Source organism: Anolis sagrei, chromosome 6 (assembly GCF_037176765.1).
Source record: "Anolis sagrei isolate rAnoSag1 chromosome 6, rAnoSag1.mat, whole genome shotgun sequence".
NCBI lineage: Eukaryota > Metazoa > Chordata > Lepidosauria > Squamata > Dactyloidae > Anolis > Anolis sagrei.
In genome coordinates, this window is record NC_090026.1 from 92384483 (window position 1) to 92402692 (window position 18210).

At 38.7% G+C, this 18210-nt stretch overlaps 1 protein-coding gene across 5 annotated transcripts in view; it reads left to right on the forward strand.

Moving 5' to 3' along the window:
* OSBPL3 (oxysterol binding protein like 3) overlaps window positions 1–18210 on the forward strand; it is a 116890-nt gene that overhangs the window by 50701 nt on the left and 47979 nt on the right. For all 5 annotated transcript variants that reach the window (XM_067470253.1, XM_067470251.1, XM_067470254.1 and 2 more), the window contains exons 2-4: window positions 1806–2035; window positions 17694–17810; window positions 17974–18027. In XM_067470253.1, coding sequence (XP_067326354.1) covers window positions 1943–2035; window positions 17694–17810; window positions 17974–18027 — 264 coding nt within the window. In that variant the 5' untranslated portion in view covers window positions 1806–1942. The remainder of the gene's footprint in view (window positions 1–1805; window positions 2036–17693; window positions 17811–17973; window positions 18028–18210) is intronic.

Sequence of the window (18210 nt, forward strand, 5' to 3'; positions counted from 1 at the left end):
ACTTTCCCCCTTTGTCTTAGTTTACTTCAGTTGATTGAAGCTTTCAAAATGTAATTTTTCACTTGATTAACTCATCAGGGAGGAGAGGAGTGTCAAAGTCTTGCTCTTCCCAGTAGGTTCAGGAAAAAGCAATCTGATGCAGCCTCTCCTAGCTTGAGTATTCCTTGTTATTAATAAGATTTGCCATCTTGACCACTTTCTGATGTTGTTTGCCCACCCGTGTCCCTGTTTTCATCTGTGAAATGTTGCATTGTATGATAGCAGTGGTCTTGTTTTATGGTAATTACTTGGGAGAGATGGAGTAAGGTAAAGGTAAAGATTTTCTCCTGACATTAAGTCTAGTCATGTCTGACTCCAAGGGTTGGTGCTCTTCTCCATCTCCAAGCCGAAGAGCCGGTGTTGTCCGCAGGCACCTCCAAGGTCATGTGGCCGGCATGACTGCATGGAGCGCCATTACCTTCCCGCTGGAGTGGTACTATTGATCTACACACATTTGCATGTTTTCGAACTGCTAGGTTGGCAGAATCTGGGGCTAACAGCGGAAGCTCACACCGCTCCCCAGATTCAAACCTATGATCTTTTGGTCAGCAAGTTCAGCAGCTCAGTGCTTTAACCCACTGTGCCACTTGGAGATGGAATAGTTTTGTTAAATTGATTTTCCTTTTTTCCAAATTATGTTTTTCAGTATCTTCACCTTATTCAAATCAGCTCATTTATTGTTCCCTACTACTTTTCTATCGATGTTTTATTCATTTATCTATGGAGTAGGTAAACTGAGGTGCTAGGTTTAATACAGCCAAATCTTTTAAGTCATTCTGGAATAATTGAATGAAAGTAATTATTATTATTATTTATTTATTTGATCAGTCATATGACCATTTCAAAATAGAACATGAGTAAAAAACAAGGCAAAAAGGTGAGGACAGCAGCTGACCTTCTATTTATAGTCAGAATCTTATTTTCCTTCTTCTTCTTTCAGGAAATCTGCTGAAAGTATAAACAATTATATTTGAGATATTTTGACCTTTTAAGCAAATCAAATCTGTGCAGAGTGACACCCCACCCGTATGTCTTCCGAAAATTAGGAAGTACAGCAACATGTTGAGACTAAGAGTTCTGTGGCCTGAATATTAATTTGAATTTCCCCAACATGACATAATTTCACATCTCAATTAGAATGTACACTTTGCTAATTCATTTTAGGGCAATTCCTAATTTTGGATTTCCCCTCATGTGACTAATATAGTGAGATTTGTGTTTTGTTTTGGGTGCTGTGCAGTTGCCCCAGCGAAAGGTCCTGAAGGTGTCTTATGCCTAAAGCATCTTTAGATGTTGGTGACATGTACTGATTAAACTTGTGAGGCAGGAAGTCTTCAGTTAAAATTTAATAAACTCTTAAGGTAGCCTTACATTTTCTGTAATTGTTGAACTGAACATAAAATTTATGTAGACCATTGAAATTAATAGGTCTCAAGTGACGACTAGTTTAAGCCTCATTGATTAAATGGATCTACTTTGAAGATAAGTGCATCTCAAGCTCACTAATATGGGAGACTGGCAATTTATTATTCATTTTGCCCAGGGACCATCACCATATTTGTACCCATTGGTGACTGCATCATATCATGTTTCATGTAAATCTCGCTTTCCGTTGTTTGGAAACCTTCTTCTCTGCTTCTTGGATGTTATTTAGCAAAGCTGGTAGCAATGTTGTAAAACTGCTGAAGGCATGAGTTCTTGAATGTTTTTAGATTTCTTGTGATGTAAGTCTGATTTTCATCTTTTGCATCTCCTCTCTTCCTTAGGAATTTCCCTTGAGCACCAAGAATGCTGCTAGAATGCACTTGGGGACACAATGACTTTTGCCTTCCTTATCCATGTCTTCCTGTTCCTTTGATGGTTTTGCAATCAAACTAATTCCAAAGAAACCCTCTCCAAAATCATGACTGAAGAAAAGAACCTTGGAGTCTCTCAGAAAGTTTTATCACCCTCAAGGAGTACCAGCAGCTGTTCTTCCAAGCAGGGAAGTAGGCAGGTAAATACAACCATTTGCTTATCTTTCTTTTCGTTGCACCAGTAAATTACTTAAGCATACCAATTTGCGGGTACTGTGAACCAGCAATAGCTTATTAGGTATCATGCTTTCTGCCTATGACCTGTTTTCCTTTTTTCCTTTTTTTATTACTATTCCTAGGATTAATTCACATAATCTAATGAGTCTCTTATGTGGGTTGAATGTGTGATCTAGGATGTCAGTTTCCTTCTCATTATTTGTTCAATGCGCTTTTTGGCTTTCAAAAGAGTTAGGGTTTGTATTCATTCACTTAGCTCTGTATCGTTCCAATTTTAGTCTATGTGCTGCCGAAGCGAGCACTGTATTCATTCACTTAGCTTGCACTCTCCTGTCAATTTGTTGAAATAATATTTTATTCCTAAATGGACTTCTACTGGAACGTTAGTTGGTATTTCTTTTTTAAAAAACAGCTAACTTCTGTGCTCTTTTTCTGACCTTCATCTGATTAAAAAGGTAGCCATATTTACAGTTTAGAGAATACCATTTATATTATCTGCTTGTCTTTGAATAAACCAGATAAGGAAATTAGGATTATTATCTGGAGAGTCATGACCATTGACTGTGAATCTTTTATAGGGGCATCTTCATATAACCACTATTTATTTACATTTATTTATTTACAGTATTTATATTCTGCCTTTCCCATCCCAAAGGGGACTCAAAGTGGATCACAGAACACATATACAGCATACATACAGTGCCATTATGCACTGACAAGACAGACAACTGTACATAGATAGATAGATAGATAGATAGATAGATAGATATGCTTTCCCATCTTTGGCATCTTGGAGGTTGTGCCCTGGGGGGCGGGGGTTGCTGTCGCTCTGTCTTCCCTGCTCAAAAGCTTTGTTTGTAAACTTCCCCTTTGAACTTTTCTGGCATTTCTTTATGGGTGTCTTAAATATCTCCCCGCTTTAAAGTGGTACCTATTTATCTTTTCACATTTGTTTTCGAACTGCCAAGTAGGCAGAAGCTGAGCTAAAGGCCAGGAACTCACCCCGACCCGGGCTTTGAACTCTCAACCTTTCTATTGGCAGTTGGCGGTTAAACTGCTGTGCTAAAGCCTGACCCTATTGCTCCATCTGGTTAATTTTAAATATTTGCCATAATGGTGATTTATTGTGCAGCGAAAGCAAAGCTAGTAGTGTTACTGTTGTTTTTTTTAAAAAATGACATAGAAAAGTTCATCAGTTTGGGCCAATTCTTACAATTTTTCAGTTTCTTGTTAGCAGCTAAGCAATCTATTCTTATTTGTTGGTTTTCTAATTCACCTTTTGGGATTAATGTATAATTGCAAATCTGTCCAATGACAGTGTGAAAATCAAAAATGTTCCTCCTCTATGTTTGATTTTGAAGTTCTTGTGTGCTTTGTAAGTAGAGTCAAAGTTTCACAAGAAACATTTGCAGTACATCTTTTTGCATGTATTGAATTGCAAATCGCAAAGGTGGGTCTATTTTTGAAATAAAATTCCCATCGTGCCTCCTTTTGCCCATAATAGTTGAGGATTAAAGTCTAAAAACAAGTGACACATCAATATTTGGAACCACAAGTTTAGAGCTCACAATATTTTATTTCTTTGGCAAGTCGGGTGGAGCATTTATTTTAAAATACATGTTTTAAAATAACCAGATATTTCAACAATATTATTATAGGTTGTTCTAAGAACCAAAAATTTGATAATATTTGCAATATTATCAAATATCAGCACTTGATTTATGAACAAATAGGATCTCAGATCTATATGTTTGAAAATGGACCATGTCTGATCTGGTCTATTGTATGATGAATACAGTTTTCCATGTTCAGAATTATCCACAAAAATGATGCAAACATGTATATGTAGATTGAAAAGATCTTCCTAGGAAATAATGTCTTATCACGAGGTATTTTTAGTATAGGCACCTACTTCTCACTAATCCATTTATTTGGCAAATGTGCTAATACTGTAGATATCATGCTGTGCAATGGCTTGAGAACATTAGGGGCAAACGAGAGGTCAGGAGTCTTTATTTCCAAGTAGTTTACTTTAGAAATGGGAGATTATTTATTTTCAGTTTTTTATAATAACATACCATAATAAACAATTTTCTTAATATTAAGGTTGGAAAGAACTAGAGATGTTTTCATTTTCTTAAGTGGGATAAATTAAAAATGACTCATTTCTCCATCCAAATTCAGGGCTTTGCATGCTCAACTTTTAAATGTCTGTATTTTCATATTTATATGTTCAGCCTTAACTGCAAAATAAACTATGTAAAGCAGGATCAGCGATGGTTAGCAGTTGGATGGGAGGCTATCAATTGTCTCTAGGAGCCCTTCTAGACAGGCCCTATATCCCAAGATTTGATTCCAGGTTTTTTGTTTATTCCAGGTTTTCTGTTTATTCCAGATTATCTGGCAGTGCGGACTCATATAATCTAGTTTAAATCCAGTTTAAAGAGTTGTCTTCAAGCTTGTATACAACTTGTATACAAGCTTTGTATACTTTTTAAAATTTGGAAGAATTTAAACAAGTCCCAGAAGCAAAATTACTCCTTTATTTGACCTCAGCATTATTATTTTTTTAAAAAATGGGGAACTGATTTGGCATATAGACATTTCATATTACAGTGGAAAGTGAATTTCTCAAAAATACTCAAGTTCAAAAAGCAGAACTTATTATTAAATTCATATAATTTAGAATCTGAACAAGAACACTTCATTCAAAAGCATACTGCTCCCAATTTCAGAGTAAGCTTGGCACCTTTCATTTTCTTCTCGGTTGTTGAAGTTATTCCGAAGCTTCAATAGCTCCACTTCTTTCCAGTGTAGACTAGATTTTCTTTTTTGCTATTATCTGGCAGACAAGTCAGAAACAACTTCCCACTTTTCCCCACTGTCTGTGCAGTTGATCAGATTAAGTAAATCAGATTAGGAGATGGTTTAAACAGCTTCAGGGGACAAAGGGCTGTGTGGGTAGACATCTTGTATATATTTTCAGAGGCACTCCTTTCTGACATTGGGGCCAGTACAACTAGGGACAAAATACATCTAGATCAGTGGCTCCCCACCTAAGCATCTCTAAAATCCTGATCCCTTATAAGAGATATAATTCTTATTATTCAAAAAGTGAACTCCTGTTCACATGGAGCAAGCCTAAAAGGCCATTAGCTAAAGAAAATGACAAAAAGACAGTTCAAGAAATTACTAAACAATTGCTAAAAAACATAATATGAAGATACTTCAGGAAATTTGCAATTTATCAGTAAGGGAATGTATGACACTTTCTTGTGCATCCCATGCTTTATAAGTGAGGCAAATATAATAATGACCATTATAGAACTCATAAATTCAAATCGTAAGTGTATTTAAAGTATTAAATAAACTTTGATCACGATTCCATGATAGTTAATGCTACCATTCTTCAACTTCCCTAGAGATTTTGCCTTCAGGGCTTTTGTATCTAACAATATGATTTCATGTTTGATATTCTTTTGTTATAAAGAGACACATAGTGAAGCTAGGTCTAAAACTTTAGTTGTGGGTTTTCTGACATTACGATCAGAGCCATTTGTTGATGATTAATGATGTGCCAATGCATGTTCTTTCTATGCTTATTATCTATTCAATAGATTTGTTTCCCTAAAAAATAGAGCAAGCATTTTAAGTAGCCATCAAGGTATCAGGAACAGCTTTGTCTCCACAGCTCTGAGGCAAAGGGAAAGGTTTCCCCTGACGTTTAGTGTAGTTGTGTCCGACTCTGGTGGGTCGTGCTCATCTCCATTTCTAGCTGGACAGCTTGCATTGTCCGTAGACACCTCCAAGGTTATGTGGCCAGCATGACTGCATGGAGTGCCGTTTTCTTCCTGAAGAAGCGGTATCTAGTGATCTACTCATATTTACATGTTTTCCAACTGCTAGGTTGGCAGAAGCTGGGTCTAACAGTGGGAGCTCAGCCCACTCCCCGGATTCGAACCAGTGACCTTTCGGTCAGCAAGTTCAGCAGCTCAGTGGTTAAACTCACTGGGGCCACAGCTTGACCCTTTCACAATTTTACACCAGTAATGAGGAAGTGTATGTGTAGAAAAGTGTTCCATAGGCTTCCATATCACTTTCACCAAGAGAAATCAAAATGCAGTTAACAGACTCCATGTCCCTACCTATTTCCAAGGAACTGGAGGTCAAAAAATTGAACATAATTTTTCTCCCCCAAATCCTCTAGGGCTGAATCTACACTGTCATATAAAATCTAGATCATCTGCTTTGAAGCCAGTGTAAACTCATATAATCCTATTCAAAGCAGATAATGTGTATTATCTGCTTTGATAATCTGGATTATATGGCAGTGTAGATCCAGCCTAGGAGATATTGGGACATTTTGCCATGCTTCTGGGTCTCTCTGGGCTATTTTAAGTCCAGATCGTGTTCTTCTGTCAAACAGTGGTGGACTCTCCTGGTCCAAAAATAGCCCGGGTATCCAAAATTTTGGCCCACACACTCCCATAGAACATTTGGGCTTTGGTGTGTTTAGGTGAGTGCAGGTGTCACAAGTTCTCATGGAGATAGTGTATCCTTCCTATGTGACCGTTGCACACTGTCATGGTAAAACAAAACCTCTTTTTCAATTTTGTATTCTTCATTGTTATGTTCCTCAAATTGATTCTGATTAATGATAATTTGCTCATGCTTTTTCAGCAAGACTCATTTGGAGGAGGTTCACCATTGTTTTCCCTCTAAACACGTGAGAGTTACACTTGCCAAATGTCAGCCAGTGGCTCTCCAGATCTCACAGGCAACAAAGAGAAAATTCAAACACCTGAATGCTATAAATATACCTGGGATTTTTCCTTGTACTAAGTGCAAAACCATGTGGAATCGGCATGGTAAAGAGAGGCTGCATAAAAAAAGAAATACTTCCTAAATGTGCTTTAACTAATTGTAGTTCAATAGCACATTTTCCTCCTTCCTCAAATCAAACACAAACCTTTGGTCTTCCTATGATGTGGGTTGTTTGTTATCTTAAGGTCATAGTCTCACTGTACTTATATACAATGAAGGGATTATAGGTAAGATTAACAGATTGGATACTGTACCTTCAATGGCTATTTAGAAGAGGGAATACCAGGAGGTATTGCTTGTTACCAGGTAAGAAGTTCTGAAATCTCCTATACAACTATTAACAATTCAGGAACCCTCTCCAGTTTTCACACTGGTAACCATAATTACAGGTATAGTTGAGGATTCTTATTAGATCATTTTTTTGTCATTGCTCCGATTTCTAGAAAAACAAGGTTTTTCATTGTTGGGCTGAATAACTGTGCTCTTCTTCTATTTACAGTTAACTAATATTGAATTCAGGACTAATTTTGCCATCATGGATGCTAAGAGAATGAATATCTTGATTATTTTAATTTCATAACTGTTTTGCTGTTGGGCGTAGGAACCCATTTCAACTGCATAATTCCTATGCGCTTTACAACTGAGCTATAAAAGACAGACTAAGCAGCCCACTTCTATTTAAGTTTATTCAAAAGGCCCACTGAATTCAATGGGCCGTACTCTAAGCAAGGCTGAAGTCCTAGACAAATGAACAGTATATATATCAATGACAGAGCAGTCCATTATTAGGAATCTCTTAAAAACAAGTGCAGTGCAAGAGGGACAATGTAGTAAGCGCACTGGTGGGAAAAAAAAAAGAAAAAGGAAATTTATAATGGTTTGTTCCAATTTTATGAACCATAACAAATGGCTTAGTTGATGCTGCTGATGCAAAAACCCTATCCTCCTCCACAAATCAGCTTTCTATTTTTGGCACTTGGAAATATCCACTATGTCCAACAGCATTTTATTTTAGATAAAAGTCTGGCACTGGCATCTGGTCTGTTCAAGGAACTGTAATAACAAGGATCAGGGCTCTTTAGGCTCATTTTTCATACTTTCCTCCTAAAATAAAATAGAGCTGAGGGTTTCTAGTACACTCTGTAGTGGAAAATTTAGTTGTCTTTATTATTTGCCGTCTTGGGTGTATTAGAGTATATATAAAGTCAGTTTTACAGCCAAGGCATTCAGCAATAGATCACAAAGCCATAATTACCTTGTCCGATCAGTCCAAATTTAATTTAGTCCATAGATAATATCATAACTTGTGTAGTAGGAGATGCTCTTACGAGGATATGGGGGCTGTCTACATGGTTGCATACCCCGGATTGGATCAGAAGTTGCCCCTGGGCGTCCAGACATTCCCTAACATGTGGTAAACCCAATCATCTCAAACTTACCCCATTAGGAAAAGGGGGGAGATGCTCCAAACTAACCAACTTGGGCAGGGGAGGGGTTACTGGTGCAATGGGTGCAGGATTGTTGACCGACAGGTCAGCAGTTCAAATCCGGGGAGAGCACGTTGAGCTCCCTCTGTGAACTCTAGCTTCCCATGCAGGGATGTGAGAGAAGCCTCCCACAAGGACGGTAAAACATCAAACATACGGGCATCCCCTGGGCAGCGTCCTTGCAGATGGCCAATTCTGTCACACCAGAAGCAGTTCAGGTATAGCCCCACTGTTTACAAGAGCCAGTGCCACTATCCTGCTTTTTCCACAGGATGTGTCATTTTTCATCACTGCAGACCTCTGGAAAACCCCTGGCCATCACTTGGCACCTTTGCAATTTCAGGAAATGCAATGGTGAAAACATCATGGCCGAATCCGGGGTTGGTTGAGTGCAGCTATGACCCATTTAAGTGGGCCAATGGTTGGCTCCCAGCAGATGGTGTTCAGAGGACTCATGTGTCAGTACAGGCAGTCCCAAGTTAGGTTCTATACGTTGGTTATGAATTGTTTGTAAGTCGGAACAGGTGCATTTTCTCACCATAGCTCCAGCCAAATACGCTGTATATCGATATGGATAGCATAGGAAGGGTTGAGACCCCTGTGGTGTTTCTCTTGCTGCCTGTGCCCCTGATCTGAAGATTTCACTTCTCTTTCTTTCTGTCCCTGTGGTAATTAGATTTTGAAAAATTGGCTTATTGTGGAAACAAGGATTGGTGAGAAAACTTCAGTGGAGATCCCTTCCCCCCATGATAATGCTTTCAGGGGTGAATTTCCCTTCCTGGGGCTAAATTTCTCTCATTTCCTGTTGTCTCATTCCTGTTCCTAACTATGAGCCATTTGTAAGCCAGATGTTTGTAACTCGGGGACTGCCTGTACCTTAAACTTTAAGACTAAGACACTGGCACTGACCTATTCTCCATTAATTTTTCTAGCCCAGCCTTCCTCTACAAAGCACTCTTTAACTGACTATGTTGGAAGTATCGGGAACTGTAATAAATTCTTCTGGAGTTTTAGAGTAGGCTGGTGCAGGATCCTGTTCCTTCAATGGCAGATGTACAGAATTATAGTCCCCAAATTCAGGGCTGGAGAACATGTGGTTCTCCAGATGTCAGAAAACTCCCAGAATAACTTCTTATAGGTTTGGCATCCCTTATCCAGAATTCCAAAATCTGAAATACTCAAATATCTGAAATTGTCCGCATGGCCAGCTGAGATAGTGACACCGTTGTTTTATTTATTTATATATATTGTCGTATTTATATTCTGCTTTCTCTCTCTCAAAAGAGACTCAAAGCACCTGATAGTTCAATGTACACAAATGTTATTTTTTGTGTGTAAGGCTATGTGTATAAGGTTTTCTTTTTTTCATGTCAGGAGCAACTTGAGAAACTGCAAGTTGCTTCTCGTGTGAGAGAAATGGCCGTCTGCAAGGACATTGCCCAGGGAATGCTCAGATGTTTAATGTTTTACCCTTCTTCTGAGGGGCTTCTCTCATGTCCCTGCACGAGGAGCTGGAGCTGACAAAGGAAGCTCAACCCGCTCTCTTCAGATTTGAACCGTTGACCTGTCAGTCAACAATCCTGCCAGCACAAGGGTTTAACCCATTGCGCAAGGAAATATAAATGAATGTCGTGTTTAGACTTGAGTCTTATCTCCAAGATATCTCATTATATACGTATATGCAAATTATAGGTATTCTTACATCCAATCCAAAATATGTTTGGTCCTAAGCATTTCAGAAAAGTTCCTCAGTCCATACTTGCTATGCTGGCTAATTGACAGAAGTTGTAATCCAACAGTATTTGGAGAGGAATTGCTCTCCACCCTGTACTGAATTAATTTACAATATTGAAGCTCTGATCCTGTAGATATGTACTTGAATGTAAGTTCCATTTAACTTCATGGGGCTTAGTTGTCAAGGACTGAGCTGCAAGTGGATGCCAGACTTCTATTAGATTCTTAAGCCTGTCTTCCAAAACAACAGTATAGCAGTAATTCCACTTGCTTATACTGACCTGGCATTTTGGAATTGCAGTAATGGAGTTTTCCATAACAAATCTGTTCTTTTGTTTCTTAATAAATCCTATATGTGTGGCAAAATGAGAGAAAGGCCTGTGGTCAGTGCAAAATTAAACATAGGAGATTATGATGTTGAGAAATAAAGGATGGAGGAATGTTTTAGCATTTCTTCAGGCTTTAGTCTTTTTCTTTTGATAACAGGTTTTTTTGAGTGCTGTCTGCTACCTTCAAATGCCTTTGCAGATTGACATTTGATATGTTTGTGGAACATAAACTACAACCATCCAGTTCATGATTTACATATTACAAAGTGAGTATTGTCCAGGAAGAAGTAAAATGACATTAACAAAGGCACCATGTACTCATTGTACCTCCTAAAATGAATGACTGGGATCTCACTCAGCCTCCTAATCATTGCCGTTTGAGAATGTTGCTCTGCTATATTCATGGTTAGCTTTAAAAAAAAAAAAGACTTCGTGATAATGTCATGACCAGACCACTTCAATTAGGGTAAATTTATCTTGATTTTCAGAGCATGATCCTGTATCTGAATACAGGCAGTCACTGAGTTACAAACATTAGACTTACAAAAGACTCATAGTTCAGAACAGGTGTGAGACAACAGGTAATAAGAAAAATCTATCCCTAGAAAGGGAAATTCACTCCTGAAAGAGTTATCATGGGGAAAGGGGATCTCCACTGAAGCTTTCTCACTAATCCTTGTTTCCATAATAAGCCTTTTTTTTTCAAAATCCAATTATCACAAGGACAGAAAGTGACGTGAAATCTTCTAAACAGAGACACAGACAGCAAAAGAAAACCACACAGGGGAATTAACCCTTCCCTATGCCATCCAAAGCTAGCGATATATATGCAAAGATACATAATGGGGGATGCCTGGCTCAACAGCAGTATGTGTAAAAAAGATCTTGGAGTCCTCATCGACAACAAGTTAAACATGAGCCAACAATATCATGCGGCAGCCAAAAAGCCAATGGAATTTTGGCCGCATTAATAGGAGTATAGTGTCTAGATCCAGGGAAGTCATGCTACCCTTCTATTCTGCCAATTCTGAGCACCACAATTGAAGGGTGATGTTGACAAGCTGGAATGTATTCAGAGAAGGTCAAATAAAATGATCAAGGTCCTGGAGAACAAGTCCTGTGAGGAGCAGCTTAAAAAACTGGGCATGTTTTGCCTGCAGAAGAAAAGGCTGAGAGGAGACATGATGGCCATGTATAAATATGTGAAGGGAAGTCATAGGGGGGAGGGAGCAAGCTTGTTTTCTGCTGCCATGGATACTAGGACACAGAACAATGGCTTCAAACTACAGGAAAGGAGATTCCACCCGAACATTAGGAAGAACTTCCTGACTGTGAGAGCTGTTCAGCAGTGGAACTATTTGCCCCAGAGTGTGATGGCGACTCCTCCTTTGGAGGCTTTTAAACAGAGGCCAGTTCTCAGAGGTGCTTTGAATGCGATTTTCCTGTTTCTTGGCAGGGGGTTGGATTGGATGGCCCACGAGGTTTCTTCCAACTCTGATTCTAACATATAGAATCTAACATATAGCTTCTGTTTAAAAGTCTCCAAAGAAGGAGCCTCCACTACACCCTGGGGGCAGACAGTTCCACTGGTGAGCAGCTCTCACAGTTAGGAAATCTTTCCAAATATTCAGGTGGAATCACTTTTCTGTAGTTTGAAGCCATTGTTCTGAGTCCTATATGGCTGGAGCTACATTGAAAAAATGTACCTGCTATCTTGTTCATAACTTGGGGCTGCCTGCAATGAGATGGCAGCTTACCCCTTTGCCAAAACAATGAAAGACATCACTAAAGGGGACCAGAAAGCAAGATAAAGATTGCTAGCTTCATATGTCATTTATTTCAACATTTCATCTTCATAGGGTATATACTGTGACCAAGTAATCTGTTCTGTGCCTGATCAGTCTGCTGTTCAAGTTCTTTATTTTTAAATTGGGCTTGGATCAGTTGAAGTTAGCCTCATACAGTGAACACTATAAAACTCCTTTCTGGATAAGACACAGTAAGGATGGCTGTGAATCAAGAAATTGTTAGTGCTTATTAATAGATCACCTGTATTTGCATGGCATGCATTTTTTCACTATTATCAAGACCAGAAATGTGATCTAAAAGCCACATGTCTGGTCATGAATCAGTCTTGCCTGCTCGGAAAACATTCTGCTCTTTGAGGTAGGAACCAGACAGATCTACACAACATTGTTAAGCAAAGCAAAGGTGAAACCAGTTTTTGAAAAATATATGGTAAGGAGGGCCTCTACTCTTAAAGTATCCTACAGTCTTCATTTTACAGACATGATACTTCAGTTTCAGTGCTCTTAAAGTTACTGTTGTTTTTTCTCCACATAGTAGTTAAAAACCAAAATATACCACTAAAGTAGACATGTTCAATCTGACACACCAAATGTAACCCGCAAACTCCCAGACTGTATAGAAAAGCATTGGTAGGAAATTCTGGGATATGCAGTCCAACACATCCAGAGGAGCAGGAACGGGTAATTTTTGGCTGGTCAGATGTTGGGAGCTTAATAGTCCCATCTGCCATAGCTAGCATTGGACAATGGTAAACGATCCTGGGAGTTGCAACCCATAAAGATCAGGGCTGCACCTGACCATTTTGTTTCTCTTTTGTTTTTGTGCTGAACCAGATACACATACTCTCCTGCCTATTGTGAATATTACACATGCATTTATATTGCCACTTTCCCCAGCAAAATAGCCTTTTTGTGGATTTCACCAAGGAAAGCAATGATTTCAGTGAACATAAATGGTTCTCAGTGGACATTTTTACATATGCATTCTGTTCTCTGTACCAGACTATAACATGTAAAACGAGAAACAATACTCCAATAACTGGTTTACGAGGCAAAAACATTTCTAGTTATTTTATGCTACTATTTCCTATGCATTGGTCTTGTTGGTATTTCCTACTGGTCATGGAAAACCTTTGGAAGAAATCTGCCTATATTATTTTGAAACATCCCCAGCTTTTCTCACTTTTTCCCCCCAAAAGGATCTATTCTAGAGGATTCAAGGAAAAAAACAGAACTTGAAAAAGTTGATTCTTGGACTGCAGCTCCCAGCATGCCACATGGCCTTGCTAATATTACAGCAGTAATAATAATAATAATAATACTTTATACCCCACCACCATCTCCCCAAGGGGACTCGGGGCAGCTTACATGAGGCCAAGCCCAACAACATATCAGTACAAACAAAACAGCAAGCAAATAAAACAGTACAATTAATATAACTTACATATAAACAATAACACAAAGAATTTAAAACCTTATGTTTAAAACCTCAGTTACCATTAGGTTTTATCCTAATTTATGCAATGCTTTTGATACGAAATAAATAACTAACCAATGGGAATGCTTTCTGGACAAATGTATTTGACAAGAACTAAAATTATGTATTACAGCATTCTTGGTGGCAATGAAGGGCTTTTGAAGAGTCCATTGTGCTTCCACCAGTTTTTCCTCTCTGCAGTTTTCTCATTCATTTGGCAAAGACATGTTTAAGTGAGAGGCAAAGGATGCATATTGAAAGCAGCTGGTGCTGAGATAAGCCAAGTAAAGTATTAGCAAGGAATTTAGTGCATCTTTCTACTTCATTTTATATGAGTGAAAGTGTTTCCAAACTCTTTCAGTTCTCAAATTCAGTCCTATTTCTGCATTTCTCCTTCTTTCTCTTTTCATGCATTTGTGCTTCTTTGTCAAATGCTTGCTCAGCAAAAATGTGCCTGAACCATGATAGCCTCACTTCATGTGTTGTTTCACTTTCATATTATTTTCTGTATCCCATCTTTGGCCCTCAGTGTCTTCCTTCACAGGGGTGACAGTCTTAGAGTTTAAGACACCACCGTGACTTGTCTACAAAATGTTTGTGCTGTCTATAAAAATAGAAATAAAATCCCTGTAATTAGTTATAATCATGAAAAACATTTTCATCAGCCCCATTTACATGTACTATTACAGTATCCTTACAAGGCTAATTCTATGCTATTTTCCTTTTTGAATCTCCTAATAATGTGCATGTGCTTTGATCACTTGGAAATCTGTTTTCTGTTTTATGTTCTTGACATGGTTATTGTTTTATAAATGTTTATGTATTTTATTGTATCTTGTGTATTCTGCTGCAGTACTTTGTGCTTTTGTAAGCTGCCCCAAGTCCCTTTTGGGAGATGGTGGCGAGATACAAATACAATATTATTATTATTATTATTATTATTATTATTATTATTATTTATACATAACAAGATTAGTACACAGCAAACAAGATTACTATGCTGACTTCTGTATTTCCCAAGTGTCTAGGACTGTGTGATGTATCGGTGAATAATGCTTGCAGATCTGTGTAGGGTGGCCTTTTGCAGCTGACAGATGGCAATTTTGTTAGTGCTGATTGTTTTTAGGTGCACGCCAAGGTAATTGGGCACTGCACCCAGTGTGCTGATCATCACTGGGATCACCTTGACTGGCTTGTGCCAGAGTCTTTACAGTCCTATCTTTAAATCCTCATATCATGCAAGCTTTTCCGGTTGCTTCTCGTCAATCCTGCTGTCATCTGGGATTGTAAAATCAATGATCCATACTTTTCTTTTTTCCACAATCGTGAGGTCAGGAGTATTGTGCTCCAAAACTCTGCCAGTCTGAATTTGGAAGTCCCATACATAACAAGATTAATACATTGCAAACAAGGTCACTATGCTGGCTGTTGTATTGGATCATACTATATGCCAATAAAGGTTTATTGGATTGGATTGGATTGGTATTGGATCACACGTCGGACACTTTCCAAGTTTCTAGGACTATGTGATGTATCAGTGAATAATGCATGCAGATCCAAGTAGGGTGGCCTTTTGCAGCTGACAGATGGTAATTTTGTCAGTGCCGATCACCACTAGGACCACCTTTACTGGCTTGTGCCAGGGTCTTTGTAGTTTGATCTTTAAATCCTCATATCATGTCAGCTTTTCCAATTACTGCTTATTATTATTATTATTATTATTATTATTATTATTATTATTATTGTTAAATGACTTCTGGAACCTGGACTTCTATTTCTTGTTTCAAAAAGAGTAGGAATATGGCCTGATAAAGGTAAAAAAGGAGCCAAAAATATCTATCTGACCACAGAGCATGCTCTTCTTTCATTTCTCCCAGTTGACCTAAGATTCCAGTGATATGATATTCTTTGCAGTGCCTTTATGGCTGATTCAGTCTTTGACACAGCTCGTTTGTCATGTTTTGCTTTTCATTTATTGGCCCAACCTTCTAGTTTAACTAAGTATTGACATTATAGTCCTCTCCTCTAATCTCCTGTTCTTCCAACTGTACCTTACAGACTGATGAACTGGAAAAGGTTTACAGTCTGAGTGGGTCTTTGGAAAGGACAGGAGATTGAAAGCAGGGGGCAAGGAGGGGGACCTTGTTAGGACAAAGCTAAAAGCTTGTGAATAATCAAATCCATGAAAGAGAAACTTAGGAATGTGGCAACATATTTCTAAAAATAGTACATGCAGATGAATGTTTATTAATGAAAGGCTACAGGGGAGAAGTTACTTTTCTGGAACACAGGATAGCCAGATGTAGCCCCCATTGGGTTCCAGAAGGGGATCCTTTCTGGCCTCTCCCAAAAAGGAGAGGCAGGTAAAATTAAAACATACCATTTGGTGTAATTAGATACTATTGATGAAACAAGCAAAATAATGGCGGTAACGCATCTACTGTTTCAAATAATGAATAATACAATGAGCTGCATTTACGGGGTAGTGTTCCAAGCCCTGGCATAGTGTTTGGATGTAACTGAAGACAGAAATGCTCTTAAAGGCAAACCCAGAAGATATGGGTGGGGCAACATCAAATTCGGAGGTTACATTCTACTTATTGCTGAAACATTTTCCTAAACTATAGTTAGAGTTTTTGGAAGGGATAAACTTGTTTTCATAGTTTACTCATTGTCAATCATGAATTCATTAAACCAAAGTTTACTGTTACATTCAAATGTAGCTATTGATGCATCCAGATACAACCGTAAGCTAATACTGGGAATAAGGTAGGAATGGTGTGACACCCAAACCCAGCCTGGTTTGTCTCTTATTTATTTATTTATTTATTTATTGTGTCAGAAGTGAGTTGAGGGTACAGTTAAAATGCATTTAAAAACACAAAGTTTTTAAAAAAGAACTTGGCATTATGTATAATGTCCTTTGACCAGAAGCTGGCCACTTGGAGTGCCTCTGGTGTTGCTGTGAGAAGGTCCTCCATTGTGTATGTGGCAGGGCTCAGGTTACATTGTAGTAGGTGGTCTGTGGTTTGATCTTCTCTGCACTCACATGTCGTGGACTCCACTTTGTAGCCCCATTTCTTAAGGTTAGCTCTGCATCTTGTGGTGCCAGAGCCCAGCCTGTTCAGCGTCTTCCAGGTCATCCACTCTTCTGTGTGCCCAGGAGAGAGTTTCTCATCTGGTCTCAGCCATGGATTGAGGTTCTGGGTTTTAGCCTGCCACTTTTGGACGCTCCCTTGCTGAGGTGTTCCTGCGAGTAACTCTGTAAATCTTAGGAAGCTGTTTCTTGATTTAAAGTGTTGGCATGCTGGCTGATATCCAAACAGGGGATGGGCCATAGATGTCAGTACCTTGGTCCTTTCAATCTTGGGTGCTACTTCTCGGAGGATGTCAGGTGGTGCAATACTAGCTAAACAGTATAATTTCTCTAATGATATGGGGCTTAGACATTCTGTGATAATGCAGCATGTCTCATTAAGAGCCACATCTACTGTTATAATGTGGCGAGATGTGTCTGGTTGTGATCCCATGGTTGTGCCAGTCAGCTTTCGTATAATATTATTTCTAGCACCTGATAGGGTGATAGCTGAGCCTCAATTTGTTCTTGGCTTCACTTGTCCCTACTTGCATTGGGCCTGTTGGACAGTGTGTATCAGGATATACTGATTAATTGTTGCTAGATCAGAATTGTAGGTTCTGATAAACTCTTGCCTCTGAATGCAGCCGTTATGTCAAAAACACATCTGAGTCTGTATCAGTCTGTGATTCTTTCTGTGTCTGCACTCTTCTGTTCTTCACTGAATTTGAAAGATGTCATGGAAATTGAAATCCAAATACTTTAGGTTATTAGAGTGTGGGAGATTGGATCTGTGCTTCTTTCCTTTTAAATGTTCCTTTTGAGTCTGTTGGTCTTTGCGCAAACAAAGAATAAGCACCATCTTTTGGACCTTGTCTCCAAACAGGACAGCTGGGAAATTGTAGAAGGACTGCGGGGAGCCATGAATTACACACAGGAACCGCAAAAACAGGAAGGCTACCTGCTGAAAAAAAGGAAATGGCCTCTGAAAGGCTGGCACAAGGTAAGAAGTAAATGTTCAATACTGGCATTCGTTACTGTTAAAATCTGTGGGATTTCACTCATCTTATAAGGCATTGTTGAGAGAGCATTGCAGTTCTCTAAAACATAAAATATATTGCATAGTTTTGTTCTTCCTGACTCACAGCATTGTATTTGTGTTACAGAGATGCTTTTTTCTGGATAGAGGAATTCTGAAGTATGCAAAAAGCCCAGCTGATGTAAGTACCTGGAAGGCATGTTCCAAAATGCTTTCATAGCATGTTCCAAAATGCTTTCATAGAATGATATCAGTTTTGGGTGAAGGAAATAAGTGATTGTTCCTGAGCTAGATATCAGTAGAAAGAAACAGATAGTCCAGTGTCTTCTGCTGACCTTTCTCTGAATTGTTTTAAATATCTCTT